Source organism: Dendropsophus ebraccatus, chromosome 5 (genome assembly GCF_027789765.1).
Source record: "Dendropsophus ebraccatus isolate aDenEbr1 chromosome 5, aDenEbr1.pat, whole genome shotgun sequence".
NCBI classification, from domain to species: domain Eukaryota; kingdom Metazoa; phylum Chordata; class Amphibia; order Anura; family Hylidae; genus Dendropsophus; species Dendropsophus ebraccatus.
Window position 1 is genome coordinate 21,147,656 of NC_091458.1, and position 21,246 is coordinate 21,168,901.

A 21,246-nucleotide genomic window follows, 5' to 3' on the forward strand; every position below is an offset into this window, starting at 1 on the left:
TTTCAAATCAACTTGTTTCAGAAAATTACATTGAAAGACTTGTATTTCAAAATTTAAAGTCTTGCAGTACTTATCAGCTACTGTATGTCCTGCAGGAAGTGGTGTATTCTTTCCAGTCTGACACAGTGCTCTTTGCTGCCACCTCTGTCAATGTCAGGAACTGTCCAGAGCAGGAGAGGTTTTCTATGGGGATTTGCTGCTGCTCTGGACAGTTCCTGACATGGACAGAGGTGGCAGCCGAGAGCACTGTGTCAGACTGGAAAGAATACACCACTTCCTGCAGGACATACAGCAGCTGATAAGTACTGGAAGACTGGAGATTTTCAAATACAAGTAAATTACAAACTTATTTAACTTTCTGAAACCAGTTGATCTGAAAGACAAAGATTTTCATCAGAGTACCCCTTCAAAATTTTGTGCCATGTCATCAGTTATCCAGTATAAGATAAACACGGCTGCTTTCTTACTGTGCTCAGGCTGTGTGTGCTATTACAATTCAGCTCCATTCACTTCAATGGAACTGAGCTGCAATACCACACGCAGACTGAGGACAAGAGTAGCGTTGTGGCTCAAGAAAAGCAGCTTTGCATTCCTAAACCTGGATAACCCCTTTAACATATCTAAAATTGTCTGATCGTAAAAGAATTTCCTTACCTGCTTGGCTTTCTCTGAGTTCAGAAAATCCTGTGCTGGAACGGGGCGTCTCCACCTCCATGATGGCGCTCAGCTCGTGCTGCTGCAGGAACGGGCCTAGCTTTGTCTTAGTGACAGGCGGCTTGGAGGGTCTCCACTTCTGCTCCCTTCCTGGAGGTCTCACTAGAGAGTCATTGCTGGACTCAAAGTCTACACAGAACGGAAAAAAAATTATTGCAGTTACACGTTACAAAGTTTGGTGCCACAGCAAAGATTAGAGAGAGATTACAGCAATTCAATGAGAATGCAGCGGTAAGAGGAATTAAACCCTTTAAAGACCGGACCAATTTAGATTTTTGCGTTTTCGTTTTTCCCTCCTTGTGCTTAAAAGCCCATAGCACTTGCATTTTTTCACCTAAAAACCCACATGATCCCTTATTTTTTGTGCCACTAATTGTACTTTGCAATGACAGGCTGAATTTTTGCATAAAGGAGACTGCAAAACCAGAAAATATAAATAAATGTATGGTGAAATTGAAAAAAAAAACAACGCACTTTTATATATTTAAGGGGTATTTGTTTTTATGCCGTTCTCCCTGGGGTAAAACTGACTTGTTATATATGTTAAAGTCGTTACGATTACAACGATATATAACATGTATAACTTTTATATTATGTGACGGCCTGTAAAAAATTCAAACCATTGATAACAAATATATGTTCCTTAAAACCGCTCCATTTCCAGGCTTATAGCGCTTTTATCCTTTGGTCTATGGGGCTGTGGGGGGTGGCATTTTTTGCGCCATGATGTGTTCTTTCTATCGGTACCTTGATTGCGCATATGCGACTTTTTGATGTGACCAAAAATCATCAATTTTGCACTTTGGCGTTTTTTCACGCTTACGCCGTTTACCGTGTGAGATCAGGAATGTAACAATTTATTAGTTCAGGCGATACCAAATATGTATGTTTGTTTATTTATTTTTATTTATAACATGGGAAAAGGGGGGTGATTCAGACTTTTTAGGGGAGGGGATTTTTTTTTATTGATGAAAATACCTTTTTTAATTTTTTAAACTAACTTTTAGTCCTCCTGGAGGACTTTTATTATTACTGCAGTGATCTCTCATAGAGATCTCTGCAGTGTACTTACAATACACTGATCAATGAGATCAGTGTTAGATTGTTTAGGGCTGCTGCAGCCAGAGGTAATCTATTGCCGAGCTGGGATCAGCATCATACAGATGCTGAGGACTGGCCCGGGTAGGAAGAAGGGATCGCCCCTCCGCGATCGCATCGCACCAGGAATGGGGTTGTAACATTAGTTAGGTGGAGCTGTCAGCTTTGACAGCTGCATCTAACTAGTTAATTAGCCGGCTAATGCGTGCGGGTCCCTGGCTGTACAAAACATCCGGGTGCCGCACGCTGCAGAGAGGGACGGCGCCGGGAGCCCTCTCTGCATCTCCTTAACGGCGGCATGACGGGTATACCAGTCATGCGTCGTTAAGGGGTTAAAGGGGCAAATCTTGTCCCTATGGTATTTTTGTGGAAACAGTTGGAACTGCTGCAAAACACCAAAACTGAATAGTATTAATCCCTACTGATCTTCCAATCACGTTTATTGCAAATGCTATCAGGGTTTCACATTTTCCAGTTTCATGTAATTCACCAAAAAAAGTAAATAAATAAAAATTAATGTGTCTTCTACAGCCCACAAAAGTTAACGGGGTTACTCAGGATTAGAAAATTAAAGCTACTTCTTTTGCAAACAGCACCACCCCGTCTTCAGGATATATGTGGTATTACAATTTAGCTCCATTTACTTCATTGGCACTGAGCTGCAAACACACACCCAACCGGAGGACAAGAGTGGCGCTGTTTCTTAAAGAAAGCGGCCATGTTTTCCTAAGCCTGGACAATCCCTTTAATAGCTTTACTTACTAGTCATCCCCAGGACCTCTTCTTCCTCCTCCTCGTCCAGCGCCTTCAGCAGTGCGGACATAAACTGGTAGCGTTCTCGCTCTGGAATCCTGTGGAGGTCGGCAGGAACTGCCCCCTGTTTAGACTTTAAAAAACAAACAAATATTAACCCCTCGTAATTTCTGCATAATTTGTGGCTTTATAAACCTTTGTTAGGAGCCCAGCCACCATGGTAACCTATCGGGCACTATGTGACTGTATAAGAACAAATTATAAAACCTAAATTGCTCTCTAACCGCTTTGACAACCAAGATGGCGGCTAGCTCTGATCTCCTTATTGCGGCAGGGAATCGGCTATATGTTACAGCTGGATTCTGCTTGTGGCACAGGCTTGGCTGCTGTAGCTGCCCAAACCCTGACTGTGTTGACAGAGTTGAGATAACCATTAGCTATATAAGATATTGAAGGGGTTGTCTGGTATATAGCTAAAAAACTACTATGCTGCAGGGAGTACAGGATACTTACAGTATATCTACCTGTCCTCCTCTACCACAGCTGCTGCTTCCCAGGCTGCCCGCTCTCCGTCGCTGTCATCTTTGTGACAACATTCGCTGATGTGCCGCTCCCACAGGAAATGGCCGCTGTGCGTAGTGCATAGTACAGTATAGTGCAGTCTATGCTGAGCAGCCAATTCCCATAGGCGCTAGTAGTATGTATAGAAGGAACCCGGCACTCACCTAATGAATATGAGCTTATTTATTCAGTGCAATATGCATGAGGTTACATCAAGTACAAGTTTCGGCCAGGCATGGCCTTCATCAGCTTGTAAGCCTGACTGAAACGGGATACATATTGCACTGAATTAATAAGCTTTTGTTCATCTAATGAGTGGCGGGTTCCTTCTATACATACTACTGGATCTCTCCACCTCGTGCACCACCGACCAGTGGAGTGCCGTCTTCCTATTTTCTACCTTTCCCATGGGAGCCGCATGTCAGCCTGTTAAAAAGACGACAACAGTGGAGAGCAGGTGGCCCAGGAACCTGCATCTTCAGCTGAGTGAGACAGGTAAGTATACAGTGAGCAGGACAGATAAGTATACAGCATTGTTGTGTACCCCGCAGCATTGCAGATTACACCAGACAACCCCTTTAAATAACCCAATTTAGGGTAGCTTCACACATACCGTATCACAGCGGATTTGATGGTGCAAATCTGCAGCAGATTTGATCTAAACAACTGAACACAGCATCAAATCTAATGCGGATCTGCTGCAGATCCTGTAAGTGTGAACGCATCCATATAGTAAAATACTTAGGAGCCGCTTCATTTCTCACCTCTTTGGAGCCCAGAAGATTCTCCAGTGAATCTTGGTGCCTTCGTATCTGATCCTCCAGCTCCTTCTGCTTGTGTAGGAGATGTTGCTCCTGACTCTTCTGCTTGGACAGTAGAGATTCCCGCTGCTTGTCCAGGTGTACTTGCATTTCCTTCAGGTGGTCCTGCTGGTTACGGATCTCTGCAGCAGAGGAGAGGAGTCTCTCCCGGAATTCCTGAACATTGGTAAAGTCTCCTAGGCGGAGGTGATCTGTATGGCTAACATGGTCTTCAGGAACGGTGAATGAAAGGCTTGGTTCAGTAAAATCTCCTTGAGGTAGGCCTAAAGAAAGTGCTGACGGGAGCGGGAGGTAGGAAGTACCAGAGGAGGAGTCAATCTCTCCTGGACTAGAGGAGGAGGAAAGTTTCTCTAAACCTATTGCAATATCTTGAGATGTAACTCGGTCTTCCGTCGTACTGTGAGATGACAATCCCTGAGAACTTTTTCCTCCAAGACGTGATGGATCCACGTTCACAGGACTCTCGGTTCTTGGTTTACGAGAGTCCATAGCGGATGAGGGAACTGAAGTCTGCCTGTGAGGGACACCATTTGTAGGAGTCATCTGTGGAGTCCTTACTACATCCTGGGGTATAATCTGAGACAATGGCTGCTCTTCTGTAGACAGAGAATGACCCGGCTCTGCCATAGATGACGGTACTAAGGCCATCAGACCAGGAAGAGAGGACAGGACGGCACTCGGGATAGTTCCGTTTGGTTGAAGACTCCTTGTGTTTTCTCGACCCTTATCTGGACTTCCTGCATTTGATGCGGATAAGTGAGGATATCGACCCTTCAGCAGTAGCTGGTATTCCTGCAGACGCTTCCGAGCTTCGTCCACCGATTGCTTGTGGAGCCTGAAACATGGGAGAAAGAAAAGTGTTTATAGGGTTTTTCCAGTGCTACAAAAACATGGCCACTTTCTTTCAGAGACAGCACGACTCTTGTCTCCAGTTCAGGTGCGGTTTGCAATTAAGCTCCATTCACTTCAATGGAACTGAGGAGAAAAACCCCGCCCAAGCTGGAGACAAGAGTGGGGCCGTCTCTGGAAGAAAGTGGCCATGTTTTTGTAGCGCTGGATAACTTCTTTAAAATTAGGGAAAATGTGCAGAAAGAATTACAGGAACTTCCTTCAAATTATCACTGCTTGTACCAGTTACACCCTGTTACTATCACCTCTCCCATATACAACCTCCAGTGATCTCAGGGGGAAATACATATAATTCCCTATAGGGGGAAATACATATAATTCCCTATAAGTCCCCTATCCCCCTGTACAGTGGTTTTAGGGTGGAATACAGGAACTTTTCGTTACTTTATCACCCCATTTTACCAGTCACGGAGATTATGTTATCACACCTATGAGTTATTAAGAGAGAGATGACCAGTTACATTGCTAACCAGCCTTATATACCTACTCCACGTATTACATGGCATATTGATGAGAGATGAGCGGATTTACAGTATTAATAAAGCGAAGGGCTTTGTAAGCTCGGCAGTCGGATGCCTTTAAATTCCGCACCGCTCCTCTCCAGCTGGATCCAGTCCATGGAAACTTCTCCCAGACTGTATCCAGCTTTTCCAGGCACCCGGAGAGGAGCGGTGCGGAATTTTAAGGCATCCGACTGCAGACTTTGCTTCATTACTGTAGATTTTTCTCTAATCGCTTATCTCTTATCGCTCATCTCTAGTTCTGATCATGGAGGTTTAGTGCGGAATGTGATATGTGCTATAGACATAGGCAGAAGTGACAAACCCTGGATTTCTAGTTTTAGTTTTTGCGGTCAGACTTTTAGCCAGAAACTTTTTTTTTTTTTATTTCATACATGTCAATGCAACACTAGTGGAGTGCACTGATTCATATGGCCCATCTGTAAACCAACAGTACAGGGCTGCAAGTTTAAAAGTTGTTTTTTAGGACAATAACCGTATCACCTGCTGAACGGACACCAGGACAGAGCTTGGATTAAAAGCAGCTATCTGAATGAACAAGCAGTTTGGGGGGGGGGGGGGGGCTGGGGAGACAGATTGTGGGTACAAAGTCACTTAAAGCAACTTTGCCAAAAGTCCCTCTAAAATATTTTACCGTTTTGTTTATACCGTTAACTACTTGTTTCCATAGTTACAGACAAACCCTGTGAGTGGCCCGATCTTGCAGTCATACATTACTCCCGTGTCTATCTGCCTCTTGCTAGCTTTGTGGGGTGGATGAAATGACAGCAGGATCAGTCAGAATAGTAATAGGTTTGCCTTAACCCTTACCTATTCTGCTCTATCAGGCGTTGCTGGTATTCCCGAATCACATGAATGTGTACGCTTTCGGCTGACGTGTTCAACTGCGTGACAGGGGCTGCCGATTCCTAGAAGAGACAAAGATCACAGGAGGCATTAGGAGGCATTTGCATAGACTATGACATAACCCCTGCCCACACTCTTCTGAAGGCTGTCATCGTCACTAGGGATGGTCCGAACCCGAACGCTCAGCAGCAGATTCCCGCTGTCTGCCCACTCCGTGGAGAGGGCGGATACAGCGGGAGGAACGCCTGGAAAACTGGTATAGCCATAGCCTGTTTCCAAGTGTTCCAGGCGGTCCTCCTGCTGGATCCGCCCGCTGCACGGAGCGGGCAGACAGCGGGAATCATTACCGAGAGTTCGGGTTCATACGAACCCGAACCGAACTCGGCTCGGACCATCCCTAATAGTCATCTATGCATGGTACAGCCATTACAGAAAATGGTTTAAAGAAGAACTTTAAACTTTGGATAATGGTACTCTAACAAGTCATGCACCCAAGACTTTACATATCTCCAGTGATCAGAAGCAGCCTGTGTGTGTGCTATAAGACGTGAGGCCCTTACCTGAGGTGTATCACCACCCACAGCTGACTTGGCTTCTTCCTCCTCCTGTGTACTCACACCGCCCCCCTCCTCTCCTTCCTGCACCTGTAGCCGCATCTTCTGGAATTCTGCCTCTAAACTTCTCCTCTCCTCTTCTAGTCTCGTTATCAAGTCCAGTTGTTCTTGCTTCTGCTGCTCCAGGTCTTCCATCTATAAAAAAAAAAAAAAAATTCCAGTGACACAACAGAAGTTAATCCATCAGATTTATAGATTCATTTATATACAGATTCACAACGAATAAAGGGGTACTACAGAGAAAAAAATATAGTTTTCTGGTGACAGAAAGTTATACAAATTTGCTATTTACTTCTATTTAAAAATCTAAATTCTTCCAGTACTTTCTTCAGCTGCTGTATGTCCTGCAGGAAGTGATGTATTCTTTCCAGTCTGACACCGTGCTCTCTGCTGCCACCTCTGTCCATGTCAGGAACTCTCCAGAGCAGCAGCAAATCCCCATAGAACCCCATAAACCTCTCCTGCTCTGGACAGTTCCTGACATGGACAGAGGTGGCAGCAGAGAGCACTGTGTCATACTGGAAAGAATACATCACTTCCTGCAGGACATACAGCAGCTGATATGTACTGGAGGACTGGAGATTTTTAAGTAAAATACAAATCTGTATAAATTTCTGACACCAAAAAAACTATATTTTTTTTCCTCCAGAGTTCTTTTAAAACTTGCATGAAAGCACTGATAAACGCCCTCAATAGTCAACCATTTCAGAAGGAAACTGCACCCCAACACAAAAATAGAAGGTTCATCAGCTGCAATCCAAGAAAATGTAAAAATCTTGAATCATTCCAGTACTTATCAACTGCTGTAGGTCCTGCAGAAAATGGTGTTTTCTTTTCAGTCTGACACAGTGCTCTCTGCTGCCACCTCTGTCCAAAAAGGGAACTGTCCAGTGCAGGAGAGGTTTTCTGTTCAATCTTTTTATTGAAAATTTTTCAAAAGTATTTTAACAAATGCCCAATAAAACATGTATTTGTACAAAACGCGGCATAGTAGGATACAATAAAGCTTATGGTTATATGTGAGATATAGTAACATAAAAGTCCGGTTAACTAGGACCATGGTGAAAGAGGAGTAAACAGGAACATTAATATAAACTAAAACAGAACCATCTTCATTGTTCATGGGTCAGTTATTAGAGGGGTTAGCTCTTAAGTAGTTATCATGGGTACATAGACTGTGGAAAGGTGTTAGTCACGCAAGTGATGTCAACGGTTTATCTGACATAATCATGTTGCAAGTCACAATTAACAATGATATATTGGGAGTAGAGAGGAGAGGTTTTCTATGAGAATTTGCTCCTGCTCTGGACAGTTCCTGGCATGGACAGAGTTGGCAGCAAAGAGCAGTGTCTGACTGATAAGAATACAATGATTTATGCAGGACATACAGCAGCTGATAAGTACTGGAATACTTGAGATTTTTAAATAGATTTAAATTACTAATCTATATAACTTTCTGAAACCAGTTGATTTGAAAGAAAGATTTCCACTGGATAAACCCTTTAAAAATATAATGTTGGAAAATCCCTTTAACATACTTAAAGGATTCTACCCATAGGCAAAAGGTTGTAGCGCCCTCTGTACACTTGGCAGGTAACTGCAGATAACCAGTTCATCTCCTTTGAAGAACAGCGTATAACAAGTCACCTTTTTCTTCCTCTCGGTCTCCGCTCTGACCCGCACGGCTTGTTCCTGAGGATGGAGAAGAATCGACTTTCCGGCTAAAACTGTACTGTCAGTCACTTCATTAGAGCCTGAGGGAGAGAGAACAAAGGGGATGAAAGAACGGAATTACTAAGTGTATTACATAATACATCAAAGGAGTCCGAGCTCTATACCATAAAGAATGAAACGGAATATCAGAGGAAGGTTCTAAATGATTGCTTAAAGGGTACCTGTCAAAAAAAACACAACTTTTGACATGTCTTAGGGAGATGTCAAAAGTTTTATGTTCAGAGCCTGACCGATCACTAGGATGAGCGGCCCTGTTACTATAGGAGTGATAGAGCCCCATACAGACTTGTAATACGAGACCATCTCGGTCATGTGACACAGAGAGAACACATTAGCCATTGGTCAGGGTCTGAGCAGTCACACCCCGACCAATCAAAACTCTGAATGGGAAGAAGCAGCGTGGCGGGAGCCTTTACATTGCTTACTACCATTCATCTTTGCATCGCTGTACTGTCAGTAGTGGGGGTGCAGCACTGATACTATGGTAAGGAAATGCATTGATGAACAAAAAGAAGAAGCCTGGTGCTAACCTCCACAGGCCGTTCATGATGGTGCAGGGAATTGGACCCCCCACCAATCTAACATTGATGGCCCATCCTGAAGATAGACCATTAACTTTTTCGGGCTGGATACCCCCCTTTGGGCTCATGCACACTGAGCAACAGGCGAGGAGTTAAAGAGGAATCCGCTCTTAATTTCTGCTTGAAATTCCTCCCGTGAAATATGTACAGAGCAATGTCCTATTGTGTTCAATGGGATTCCCGCTGTTGTTCACACTGCAGAATTTCTGAGCAGAATTTTCTGCTGCAGATCTGCTTTCCGCCTGAAGAAGCGACAAGTAAGGCTCCATGCACAAGTGGTAGAATTCTCCGCCGTGGAATCCTGCCAGCCTCCGTGTCATAATGACAGTCTATGGAAGCCTTGCACGCCTCCTCTGTCTGCACTGAAGAATAAATATGTCCATTCTTCAGTGCGGAGAGAAGAGGCGCGAGAGCTTCCCATAGACTGTCATTATGACACGGAGGCTGGTAGAGAATTCTGCAGCGGAATTCCGTCAGTTGTGCATGGAGCCTTATAGTGCATTTACAAGGAATGATTATCGTTCAAATTTTCGCAATAACGTTTACATTTGAGCGATAAACGGCTCGTGTAAGAACAGCAAACAATCAAGCGACGAGTGAGAAATCGTTCATTGTGATCTTTCAGTATGTTCTCAAATCGTTGCCGGTCGTTCGCTAAAAATTCGCAGATCGCTTTATGTAAACAGTCTTTCAAAGTGTGTGAGATGGGCTTAAGCGATCTTCAAAACAATCGCAATAACGATTTTTCTAACGATTTATTTGTCTAAACGCTGATAGTTATAAAAACAAAATCTTTGCTTTAAAATTGTTAATCAATTGGGGGGAATTATCGCTTTGTGTAAACGGACGATAAGTTCTTTTGGCGGAATCTGCTAGAGGAATCCTATAGAAGTCAATGGGGCTTGAATTCTGCTTGAATTCCGCTCAAGTTCAGCTACAATTCTGCCAGAGCAGAACAGAAGAGGATTTTCAAGCAGAAATCTTCAATTCAATTCTATTGCTCAGTGTGCATGAGCCCTTTCTGCTAGGAAAAAAAAGTACATGTGCTACATGGAGGTAGAATGGAATGGTATATTGCTCACAATAAGTGTGTGTACACAGAGGTTCACCGAGTATACAGCGCATAAAGCTCTGAGCCAAGACTGTCACTTGGGGGGGATCTAAAGAAGGAGAATTACCGATTGCAGACTTGTTGTCTTCCTCTTGTATTACGTCTGCAGAGTCATCGTGGACAGGCAGAGATCCGGACTCCAGGGTGTCACTGACTGTATCTGCGGTCTCGGCCTTAGCGTTCCACTGGTCTTTCTGAGTCCGTATTCTGTTTAGTAACCTCTTCAGCACTTGCTTAGACTGCGGCTCTCTGACTTCTAAACAACGACAGATAGAGAAATCATTACAAACTCATCTCCTGTTGCCGCATCCTCCAGGAGAAGCTCCCTGCTAGTAGACACTAACACAGCCGACCCTCCTTACCTTGCTGTTCTTCTTTCGAGAAGACGTCTTCAGTTTCTACAGGATGACGCTCCACTCCAATAGCCACTTCTGGCTCCACGGTCAGATCCAGATCTTCATCCACACTGGTTATAGAGGGATCGGGCAGGGGCTGAGGTTTGAGTTGTAGGACCATGTCTCCTCTCATTTCTTAAAACAGAGTTAAAGGGTTTGTCCACTTAAGAGAAAAGCTCATCAAAATCTATGTAATGTATCTATGGAATGTAATCTATGGGGGAAACCTTACAGCAAGTGATCAATTCCTTTATAGCGCCACCACATGGGGAATAAGACATTGCATGGTACCCAGTGAAGTTATGGCAAGTCCATCTAATTGGCAGACCTGCTCTGGCTCTTTGTAGCAACCAAGTAAAAGTTTATTGATTTTTGTACCGATTTTTGTCTTGACATGGAATAGTCATAGTATTGGATCAGTTGGGGTCTGGGTAATCAAGATTTCCGAATGATACACAGAGCAGGACGAAGTGCATGGCTCAGCACTTCACTCTCTGGCTCACTGCTCTTTCAGTCTGATTGCACATGGGCTCCATCTAAATAGTATAGAGCCCGACTCCTATAACATCCTATATAGGAGTTATAACTCCTATAACTCTTCTCCCATCTATATCTAGCGGCTACTGGAACTGCTACTCATCAGGTGCTGCGGGTGATTGATGGGAGCCTAAACTTCCAAAGCCCCACGAATAAAAACTTCAGGATTATTTCCCGACATGACCAGAAAGCCCCAACACTCCCAGCATATGCCAAGAGCTTTTACCCTTAAAAGGGATCTCATGCAAAAATATTTTTCTTTCAAATCAACTGGTTTCAGAAAGAAAGCTCTATTTCCTGTAGGACATACAGCAGCTGATAAGTATGGGATGACTCTTGGGATTTTCTTGGATTGCAGCTGATGAACCTTCTATTTGTGTGTTGGGGTGCAGTTTCCTTCTGAAATGGTTGACTATTGAGGGCATTTATCAATGCTTATATGCAAGTTTTAAAGGGGACCTCTGGAGGAAATAAAATATAGCTTTCTGGTGTCAGAAAGTTATACAGATTTGTAATTTACTTTTAATTAAAAATCTCCAGTCTTCCAGTACTTATCAGCGGCTGGATGCCCTGCAAATAGTGTCAGACTGGAAAGAATACACCACTTCCTGCAGGACATACAGCAGCTAATAAGTACTGGAAGACTTGAGATTTTTAAATAGAAGTAAATTACAAACTTTCTGAAACCAGTTGATTTGAAAGTAAAAGATTTTCACTGGAGTACCCCTTTAACTGGGTCAGTAAACTGTAATGGGCCTCCCCAGTCCTTACTTGCAGTTCTTGTATACATGTCCTCAAAAGCGGTCTCCAGCTCCCGTTGCCATTCCTCCCTGATCTCTGCTCGGCGGTAGGTTGGCTCAAACAACTGCTGCGGCATCTTTGCTACGACCTGACGGCGCCTGGACAGGTCGTCCTGCTGCATTTGTTCCAGTTCTTTCATTAGCCTTTCCCGGTCCTAGAAATAAAAGGGAAGAAGGGCTGCCTAAACTCAATTCGTAAATCATGGCCGCCACTGATGTCAGGCTTCCTGTAGGTCAGGAATGGGGAACCTTCGGCCCTCCAGCTGTGGCAAAACTACAATTCCCATCAGCCTTTGGCTGCCCAGGCCTGATGGGAATTGTAGCTTTGCAACAGCTGGAGGGCCGAAGGTTCCCCATTCCTGCAGTAGGTAATGTCTGTTATCACTTACCTGTGCGAGCTGAACCATCTTTAAAGCGTGAGATCCGCGGAGGTTTGCCTTCTCTATCTGCTCCCGCCTGTCACGTTCCTCTTCTTGTTGAAGTGCGTTCATCCGCTTCTCCTCCTCCACAGCGGCAGAGCGGGCATCAGTCTGGCAATAAATCATAATGGTCACGGCTGCCCAGGAACATGGGGGAAGATTTATCAAACATGGTGTAAAGTGAAACTGGCTCAGTTGCCCCTAGCAACCAATCAGATCCCACCTTTCATTCCTCACAGACTCTTTGGAAAATGAAAGGTGGAATCTGATTGGTTGCTAGGGGCAACTGAGCCAGTCTCACTTTACACCATGTTTGATAAATTTCCCCCATTGGGGTTTACCCACCTGACAATATGGTGTTCCTATATACACAAACTGCACCAGACAACGGCCCCTGCTGCTTTTACTCACCTGCTCGGTGTCCATCTCTCGGTCCACATAGGCCTCAGGTAAGTGGTAGTGGGAGGCGGAGAAGCTGTCAACATTGCAGACCTTCACCAGAGGAAGACGCTGCACAACGTCAAGGTTCTGTTTGGGACAAAGTAAGATGATAGATTTCTGTAGGATACAGAGCACAGGATTTGTCCGCTAATAGTAAAAAGGCATTTCGGGCATTAAAAACAAAAACAAAAAAAAAATTGTAAGTAGTGGGTGTCTGACTGGCGAATGTGTCATCTAAATTTTCTTTTACCGATTAGAATCACATAGTAAAACTTGTTCTTTTATTCTAATCTCTCTCTCTCTCTATATATATTATATATATATATATATATATATATATATTATATAAATATACACACACACATATATTATATATTTATTTTTTACTTTTTGTACATTGTTATGGGGCTGCCATATTGTCTGGGCTGTTCTTAACAGCATTTAGTGACATGCTTTACAGCAAGACTCATGGACATAGACGGCAATATACAGACTGTGTCCTCTTGAGATGAATGTAAGTCATCATTGAAAAGGTCATTGCACAGGGAGCTCCTATTGTCTCTATCTACTGGTGTCACATGATGCTGCAATGCTGTATAGATCACTTTACTGCAGCTTCCTCTTATCACCACAGACATGACAGGAAGTCTCAGCTTACTTCTAGCCCAAGTGGTGAGAATGAAAACTGCAAGATCTCAGCATTGTTTTTTAATATAATATAGAAAGAAAAATGGAATATAAGAAAAAAAAAAGTTAACAAAAATTCTTTAAAAAGTTTAACATAAAAACATTATATAAGCAATAAGTAAATTTTTAATGACGCATTCCCTTTAAAGGGAACAAATCACCATAAAAATACTACCTATGCTACCGGCATCATGTTATAGAGCAGAACTCGCTGAGCGGATTGATAGATAGATATAACTTGTAACTTATGGATTGAATTCCCTCCTCTTCCCATGCTCATGAGTCCAGTGAGTGTTTCTATCATTGAGTGACACCACCCACAGAATGAGCAGGGATTTTAATCAACATGTTAGATGTTATATATATCTTTGTGGGAAAAGGGTTAGTATATCAATCTGCTCAGTGACTTCTGCTTTATAACATGATGCCAGAAGCACAGGTTCCCTTTAAAGCGTCACTGTCATTTAATTTTTTTTTATTATTTTTTTTTTTGCAGAAATCAATAGTCCAGGCGATTTTAAGAAACTTTGTAATTGGGTTTATTAGTTGAAAAATGCATTTTTATCATGAAAAAGCAGTTTGAAGCTCTCCCCCCTGTCTTCATGGTTCTCTATGGAGAGGGGAGGGGTGGAGGGAGATGAGGCACCAAAACAGGACAAAGAGTTAAAGGGGTAGTGCAGCGCTAAAAAATTATTCACAGAATAACACACATTACAAAGTTATACGACTTTGTAACGTATGTTATGTCTGTGAATCGCCCTCTTCCCCGTGCCCCACCACCCCCGCCCGTGTACCCGGAAGTGTGTGGTGCATTATACATTACCTGATCCGTGTCGAGGCCGTCTGCCATCTTGTGCCAAACGTTATCTTCGGACGCACGGACGCGTCATCAGCTGCTCAGCCGCGAATGGCTGAGCATAACTGTGCTCAGCCAATCACGGCTGAGCACAGTTATGACGCGGCGGAGGGGGGGCAGCGGCAGCGATTTGGCCGTGCGTCCGAAGATGACGTTTGGCACAAGATAGCAGACGGCCTCGACACGGATCAGGTAATGTATAATGCACCACACACTTCCGGGTACACGGGCGGGGGTGGTGGGACACGGGAAAGGGGGCCATTCACAGACATAACATACATTACAAAGTTGTATAACTTTGTAATGTGTGTTATTCTGTGAATAATTTTTTAGCGCTGCACTACCCCTTTAATTTACAGCTACATCACTGGGCTCTCTCCTCTGAAGTCAGCGCTGACCTCTGAATACCGGCTTTCACACAGTTCCCACTGTGTAATCCTTTGTTCTCCACCAGTGATTAATCCCCCTCCCCTATCCAAAGGTTACACAGGGCTCGACTGATGTAAAAAAAAAAAAAAAAAAAAACACGACGACAGTAACACTTAGTCCCAGTGAGGGTGCAGTCACACTTACAGGACCCGCAGCAGATTTGAAGCTACGGATTTGCTTTGAATCTGCAATTGTTCCATACGCCCCCCGATCCCTCACAACTGCTTTTCAGATCCCTGCTCACCCAAACGTCTTCCTTATTACTTGATGCTTTGGCTGAGCGGGGCTGTTCCTATGGGGACTATCACAGTCTATAGCATTACTATCTTGCCCAGCGATTGGTTAAGCAGGGCAATTCCAGTGGGGACAAAGCACAGCAGAACAAGCAGTGTCTGGCCGGGACCGGGAGCTCTCTGAAAAGCAGTTGTGGGGGATCAGATGGGATTTTTATTTACAGTCATATATAAATGGTTTATGTTTCCCTGGACAACCCCTTTGAAGGGGTTAAAAACATGGCCACTTCACATGGCCTCTCTAGTTCAGGTGCGGTTTGCAACTACGCTCCATTTAATTCAATGGAACTGAGTCTGAAACCCCAATCTGGAGACAAGAGAGGGGGAAAAGTGGCCATGTTTTTGTAGCGCTGGATAACCCCTTTAATGGCTCTTAACATAGCAAAACCAGTACACAACAAGCCCAACCTAGGAGGAAACAGAAGTATACCAGCCCGATAGAGGCCAAAAGGACACACAGCTTTTATGAAACGCAGCACTAAAGAAATTGCATGCATGTGAACAGAGCCTAAAGCTCCCACCTCTCTCCGCAATGAAGTCACGCCAGCAGAAAGACTTGGTAAGTCAGGACTTTACCTGAAGTGGATCCGGCGGGGGAGGAGGAAGACTGGCGATTTTTGCTGCCCGTTCCTTCTCAATGTCAAGTGCTTTCTGACGCGCTTTAATATGCCTGAGGGGACGGAGAAGGCGGAATTAGGATGCGGTGAGGAGGCCTCGCTACCACTGAACAATACATGATGAATGCCAATGAAAGCAGAGGCGAGGAAAGACGTGATGCTTACCCTTGTATAATAAGTGGTAGATTTATTTCCACAATTGCTGGTGAAAGGCTTGGAGTAGCAGAGACATACACTAATACGCTAAGAAAGGTCCTTGCAGGGACTTACCAGGACTGCGCCCTCATCTGTCTCTCTCTGTGTTGCTTTAACTCTTTCAGAGCCTCCCGATGTCTCTTCTCGGCTTTTTCTTTATTTGCAGCCGCTGCCTTTTCGATTGCCTTCAAATCAGGCTCCTTAAATAGTAAAAATATAAGTGAACGAAATTGTTAAAATTAAAGGGGTATTCCAGCCAAAAACTAACTTGTCCACTATCCAAACTCCATAACCCCCACCGATCTCCAAATCGCCCCCAGTTGCTTTGTTTTGAATACATGGTATTTGTGTGACCCTCTGCTCTATTTATTCTCCATGGAGCCGCCAGAAAGAGATGAGTGCTGTACTCGGCTCCATAGAGAATGAATGGAGCAGCGGGTCATGTGCCGTATCGTGGCTCGATTCAAAGCAAAGCTGCCGTTGCCTGATCTTGAGATTGCTATGAGGTATGGAGGTCGGACCCCCTGTGATCTCTTACTTGTCCCCAGCGGCGTAACTACCACTATAGCAGCTGCTATGGCACCCACGACAACAGGGGGGCCCCATTCCCCACTTCTGCAATACACTGGGCCCCTTGAGCTGTTATAGTTTGCAGCACCAGCTGCACAGCTTAGGGTCAGTTGGAAAGGAAGGGGGTCCAATCAAAAGTTTGCTATTTCTAGTTACGCCCCTGCTTGTCCCCTATCCCCTAAGTTAGTTTAAAGCTGGAATACCCCTTTAAATAAAAACTACTATGGAGTATGGAGTATTAGCCTACATTCAATCCATTTATAAGGATACCCCGGAAAATCCATTTGAAATCAACTGGTGTCAGAAAGTTATATACCACACACCAGCTGAAACTGCTCAGCTTGGCTCCATAATGTCTATCCTGCTGCTTCTGAGGGTGTTCTATAGAAATAAAGAGCAGCAGCAAATATCATCATTTCTACTCAGTGCCCCTTTATTTACTCCGTCCTGACCACCACAATGTGCCGGTCACATGGGGTCTGACAATAATACAGTCCACAAAGCAAACCAGTGGTCGACCTTACCCTGAACCCCTACACATAGTGGATTATCGTTCTTGACAATGAAGCCTCCTATACCAGACAGAGGTCACATTCAGCTGCTAGGTATCTCTATACTGGAATATAATATGGATGAAACTAATAAAGTTGTCTTATGCCGCCGCTTCCACAGAGAGATGTGACACATTAATCCCGTGTCTGCAAAAACAAGATTTAGCTGAAGCCTAGAAGCTGCGGGGATTACAAGGTAAGGTTCTTAGGTGGCTTAAGGAGCTGTGCCTGTAGGATCAGCGGTGAAATAGGAATCTGTAAAGGCAGACAGCCTGTGTTCTGTGCTGGAGAACTACAATACCCAGCAGTCAGGATATGCTGAGAGTCCTCATGGCTGGCCTAATGCAATAACTGATCAATAGTGTTGATCGAAAATGTTCAGCAAAGTTACCCGATCAGCGTTTGCTTCCATGCAGCTGCAGAAGTTGGATGCGGCCCTAGGGCTGCTAGGAAAACAAGGATACAGCCTGAGGCCTATAGCTGTATCCATGTTTTCCAGGACTCCCTTGGGCTGTATCCAACTTCTGCAGCTGCACAGAAGCAAATGCAAGCGTTCGGTTAACTTTGCTGAACCCAAACATTTTTGACAGGTCCGATCAACCCTAGTGATCACCTTTGTATTAAGAGACTACGATAGATTGTATTCCGTGAGTTGCTATAGACCGGGCTTAGCGTCTTACATTCTCCTTGGCCTGTCTGTGTCCCTCCCCGATGGCGTTCAGCGTGCACAGATAGATCTTTTCCAATTCCTGGATCTTCTTGGCCTGGGTGGCCTCCCATTTGGCTCTCAGGTCATCGGCCAGCTGCTGGAGCTGCTGATCCCTTCGCTCCTTAACGTCTTGGCGGATCTGCTGAGCAATGAACTTTTCCTGTTCCCTGACCTGTAAAGTCAAGAAGGAAATTAAACGGGTGACAACCAGGATCTATAGATGACTATCCATCCAAGTGTGTATGTGCCCTCATATTCAGCCACATAATGTGATGAAGACAATCAATGTCCACCCCCACCCCCCTTTACTTCCGCCTCCGCTTACAACCTCTTTAAAAGACCCAATTCTAAATTAACCTTTCTAAATATACAATACCGGCCAATGAAAGAGAAAGATGAGAGTGACCCCATACATACAGGAGGCACAAAGAGGCCATTCTGTACCCAGCAGGTAGTGGCGGATGTGTCTTGTCTGCTTAAAGGGGTTGTCCAGGCTTAGAAAAACATTCCTTCCTTTCAGAAACAGTGCCACTCTTCTGTCCAGTTTGGGAGTGGGGTATTACAGCTCAGTTCCATTGACGTGAATGAAGCTTAATTGTAGTACCACACAAAGCCTTAGAACAGGGTGGCGCTGTTTTTTGCAAGAAAGTAGCTGGGCTCTTTCTAACTTTGAACAAAACCTTTAACCAACTAGATGCCACAATCAATGATAAACATGGCACCTGGGCCAGTCCCTTCAGCCCTCTGATCACCACTCCACACTGACACAATGCGACCCCCCCCCCCCCCCCCCCCCAAACAACCCATTTTAAGGGGTTCTCTCAATATGAACAGTTATCCCCTATCTATAGGATAGGGAAACCTAGCTAACTAATGGGGTCCAACAGCTGGGACCCCCAGTTATCCCCAAAACAAGAGAAAGCTGAGAAAACTGCCCCCTGTATGACTAGAATGCAGTGTACAGCCACCAAGGATAGAAGGAGGTGCCCGCCTAAAGAGTTAGGCCCCATTCACACGTCCGTGTCAGTTTTTACTGTCAGGAAATCCTGATCAGGAGACCTCAAATGTCATCAGGATAGTATCAGGATTTCCTGATGAGAAAAAAAAAAATAGTTCTTAATATGGTCTAGTATGCCAACATAAGGGATGATGGGAGTTGTACTTCTGCAACCTGGATGGCCACAGGCAGCAGAACTACAACTCCCATCATGGCCTGTCAGCAGAGGCATGATGGGAGTTGTACTTCTGCAACCTGGATGGCCACAGGCTGCAGAACTACAACTCCCATCATGGCCTGTCAGCAGAGGCATGATGGGAGTTGTACTTCTGCAACCTGGATGGCCACAGGCAGCAGGAGTACAACTCCCATCATGGCCTGCATGATGGGAGTTTTAGTTCGGGGGGGGGGGGGATGTTGTATCTCACCTGTCGGCGGCGGCTGGTGGTGAGTCCCGGGCGAGCCGGCAGAGATGCAGAGAAGAGTGGCGAGCTGGGTGATCGGGCGGCTGCTGTCCGGTCCGGGGGTGCAGCGAAGAGTGGAGAGTTCCGGGGGGGGGGGGGCTGGCGTTGTGCGTACGGGTAATCCGGCGACTGCGGTCCGGGGGAGGGGGGGTTGGGTGGATGCTGTCCGTGGGAGGGGGGGGAAGCTGTCTGGTCCGGGGGGGGGGGGGGAGGGGGGGTTGGTGCATGCTGTCCGGTCCGGGGGGGGGGGGGTGCAGGGGGTTGGAAGCTGTCCGGTGCGGGGGGAGGGGGCGGAGTTGGTGGAAGCTGTCCGGGGGCGGGGGGCGTGGCGCCGGGAGGGAGGCCTGTGCTGCCGCTGCCTGTGCGGTGGGGAGGTAGGGGTGCCAGTGGTTGCGGGGGCCGGCCGGCTCTCACTTATCCGGAATCACGGGCACTTTCCTGATGTACTTCAGGAAAGTGCCCGTGATTCCGGCGCTCCCATAGACTTCTATGGGAGCGTCCGGGCCGGAATTCCGGATAAAAATAGGACATGTCCTATTTTTTCCGGATCTATTTTCCGGAACGGACACCCTTCCGGAGAAATCCGGAAGAGTGTCCGTGACTAATTAAAGTGTATGGGTCCGGAAATCCGTCCGGATTCCCTGATAGGAAATCCGGATGGTTTTTCCGGACGTGTGAAGGGGGCCTTAATAAGATTACAGTAGGGGTTTATATAAGTGATCACTGGCTGATGATACACCCCCCCCCCACCCCCGTACCTGTTGCAGACGCAGCTTCCTCCTCCTCTCCCGTTCTTGCTTCAATATTGAAGCCTCTTCGTTGGGGCTCACCCTTACGGTGCTCACTTTGGCCACTTTTCGCTTCATGTTTTCGGGGTACGTCAGACACCGGCCCCATGTACTGCAAGACATAGAACATTGTACACGTCTGAGCCGCCACTATACCAAACAATGCACTAACTAATTATATATATATATATATATATATATATATATATATGTGTAACAGTCACCTATACCTACAGCTCTAAAAGGTAAGGAGTCAGAGAAGAGCTTCGAAAGTGGGAGACCACCAGGGGTCTTATTCCTATTGGACAGATCATGTAAATAATGGTCATTATAGTCTATGGCTGTGATCCCCCACCTGGGACGACACTACTAATCCCAGCATGCCCTGACAGCAGGGGATATCTGTGGGCCCCTTGCACACAGCAGTATAAAATGGTCTGTATACTATCCACAGGACTGATTCTGTATGGGATATTATAGAGGCTATGCTGCTATCTATCATGTATAGTCTGGGATGGCAGGCTGCCCACTCTGTGCCAATGGACCAGTGCAAAACCAATACAGGCAGGTGCAGGAAACCTAAACCTCCCGTGTGCAACACCTCGGGTTTTAGTGAGCATGCTCCACGAATATCACCAGGGCACGCTCACACGGCTACAACCAGCTCTGACTAAGATATAATATCCATGTTGACTTCTACCTCCATATCTGCACAGCTTTGCATAAAAAAAAAAAATCATCTCCCATTGATTTTGATTGGAAATTCCAGACCTAGAAAACCCTAGCAGCGCCACCCCTGTCCTCAGGTTGTGCGCAGTATTACAACTCAGCTCCATTCACTTCAGTGGAACCTGGCTGCAATACCGTCCCCAAGCAGAGGGCAAGGGGGCGCTTTTTCGCTGTCAGATGTCATGTGACCCTGTTGACTCGTAACCATGACAACAATTAAAGGAACAATCTATATAAGCTTAGAATATACCATATACATACAAAGTGATAGAACCGCGCTGTCATGGACGCCAGGGCTGCGCTGAGCAGCAGTAACAAAGACATTGACCTGGAAGGTGAACTACAAGTTCCTGCATGCCATGATAGGGTGAGGGTATGCTGGGACTTGTAGTCTCACAAAGACTAGAAAACCAATGTCCCAGACAGATCATAGACGTGTAATATAATAACTCGTGCAGTTCCCACATCTGGCCACTAGAGGCGGTGTGTATATACATATGCACGCA

At 45.3% G+C, this 21,246-nt stretch overlaps 1 protein-coding gene across 1 annotated transcript in view; it reads right to left on the bottom strand.

Annotated features, from left to right (window-relative positions):
- The window catches only part of CEP295 (centrosomal protein 295), a 36,557-nt gene extending 16,436 nt beyond the window's left edge, over positions 1 to 20,121 (bottom strand). Inside the window, exons 1-15 of the mRNA XM_069969655.1 lie at positions 19,982 to 20,121; positions 17,734 to 17,934; positions 16,008 to 16,132; positions 15,697 to 15,790; positions 12,826 to 12,942; positions 12,385 to 12,525; positions 11,967 to 12,150; positions 10,626 to 10,793; positions 10,331 to 10,519; positions 8,485 to 8,591; positions 6,784 to 6,972; positions 6,188 to 6,285; positions 3,891 to 4,782; positions 2,575 to 2,698; positions 655 to 843 (exon numbers count right to left, since the gene is read on the bottom strand). Coding sequence (XP_069825756.1) covers positions 655 to 843; positions 2,575 to 2,698; positions 3,891 to 4,782; positions 6,188 to 6,285; positions 6,784 to 6,972; positions 8,485 to 8,591; positions 10,331 to 10,519; positions 10,626 to 10,793; positions 11,967 to 12,150; positions 12,385 to 12,525; positions 12,826 to 12,942; positions 15,697 to 15,790; positions 16,008 to 16,132; positions 17,734 to 17,934; positions 19,982 to 20,089 — 2,926 coding nt within the window. The 5' untranslated portion in view covers positions 20,090 to 20,121. The remainder of the gene's footprint in view (positions 1 to 654; positions 844 to 2,574; positions 2,699 to 3,890; positions 4,783 to 6,187; positions 6,286 to 6,783; positions 6,973 to 8,484; positions 8,592 to 10,330; positions 10,520 to 10,625; positions 10,794 to 11,966; positions 12,151 to 12,384; positions 12,526 to 12,825; positions 12,943 to 15,696; positions 15,791 to 16,007; positions 16,133 to 17,733; positions 17,935 to 19,981) is intronic.
- Between the last annotated feature and the right edge of the window lie 1,125 nt (positions 20,122 to 21,246).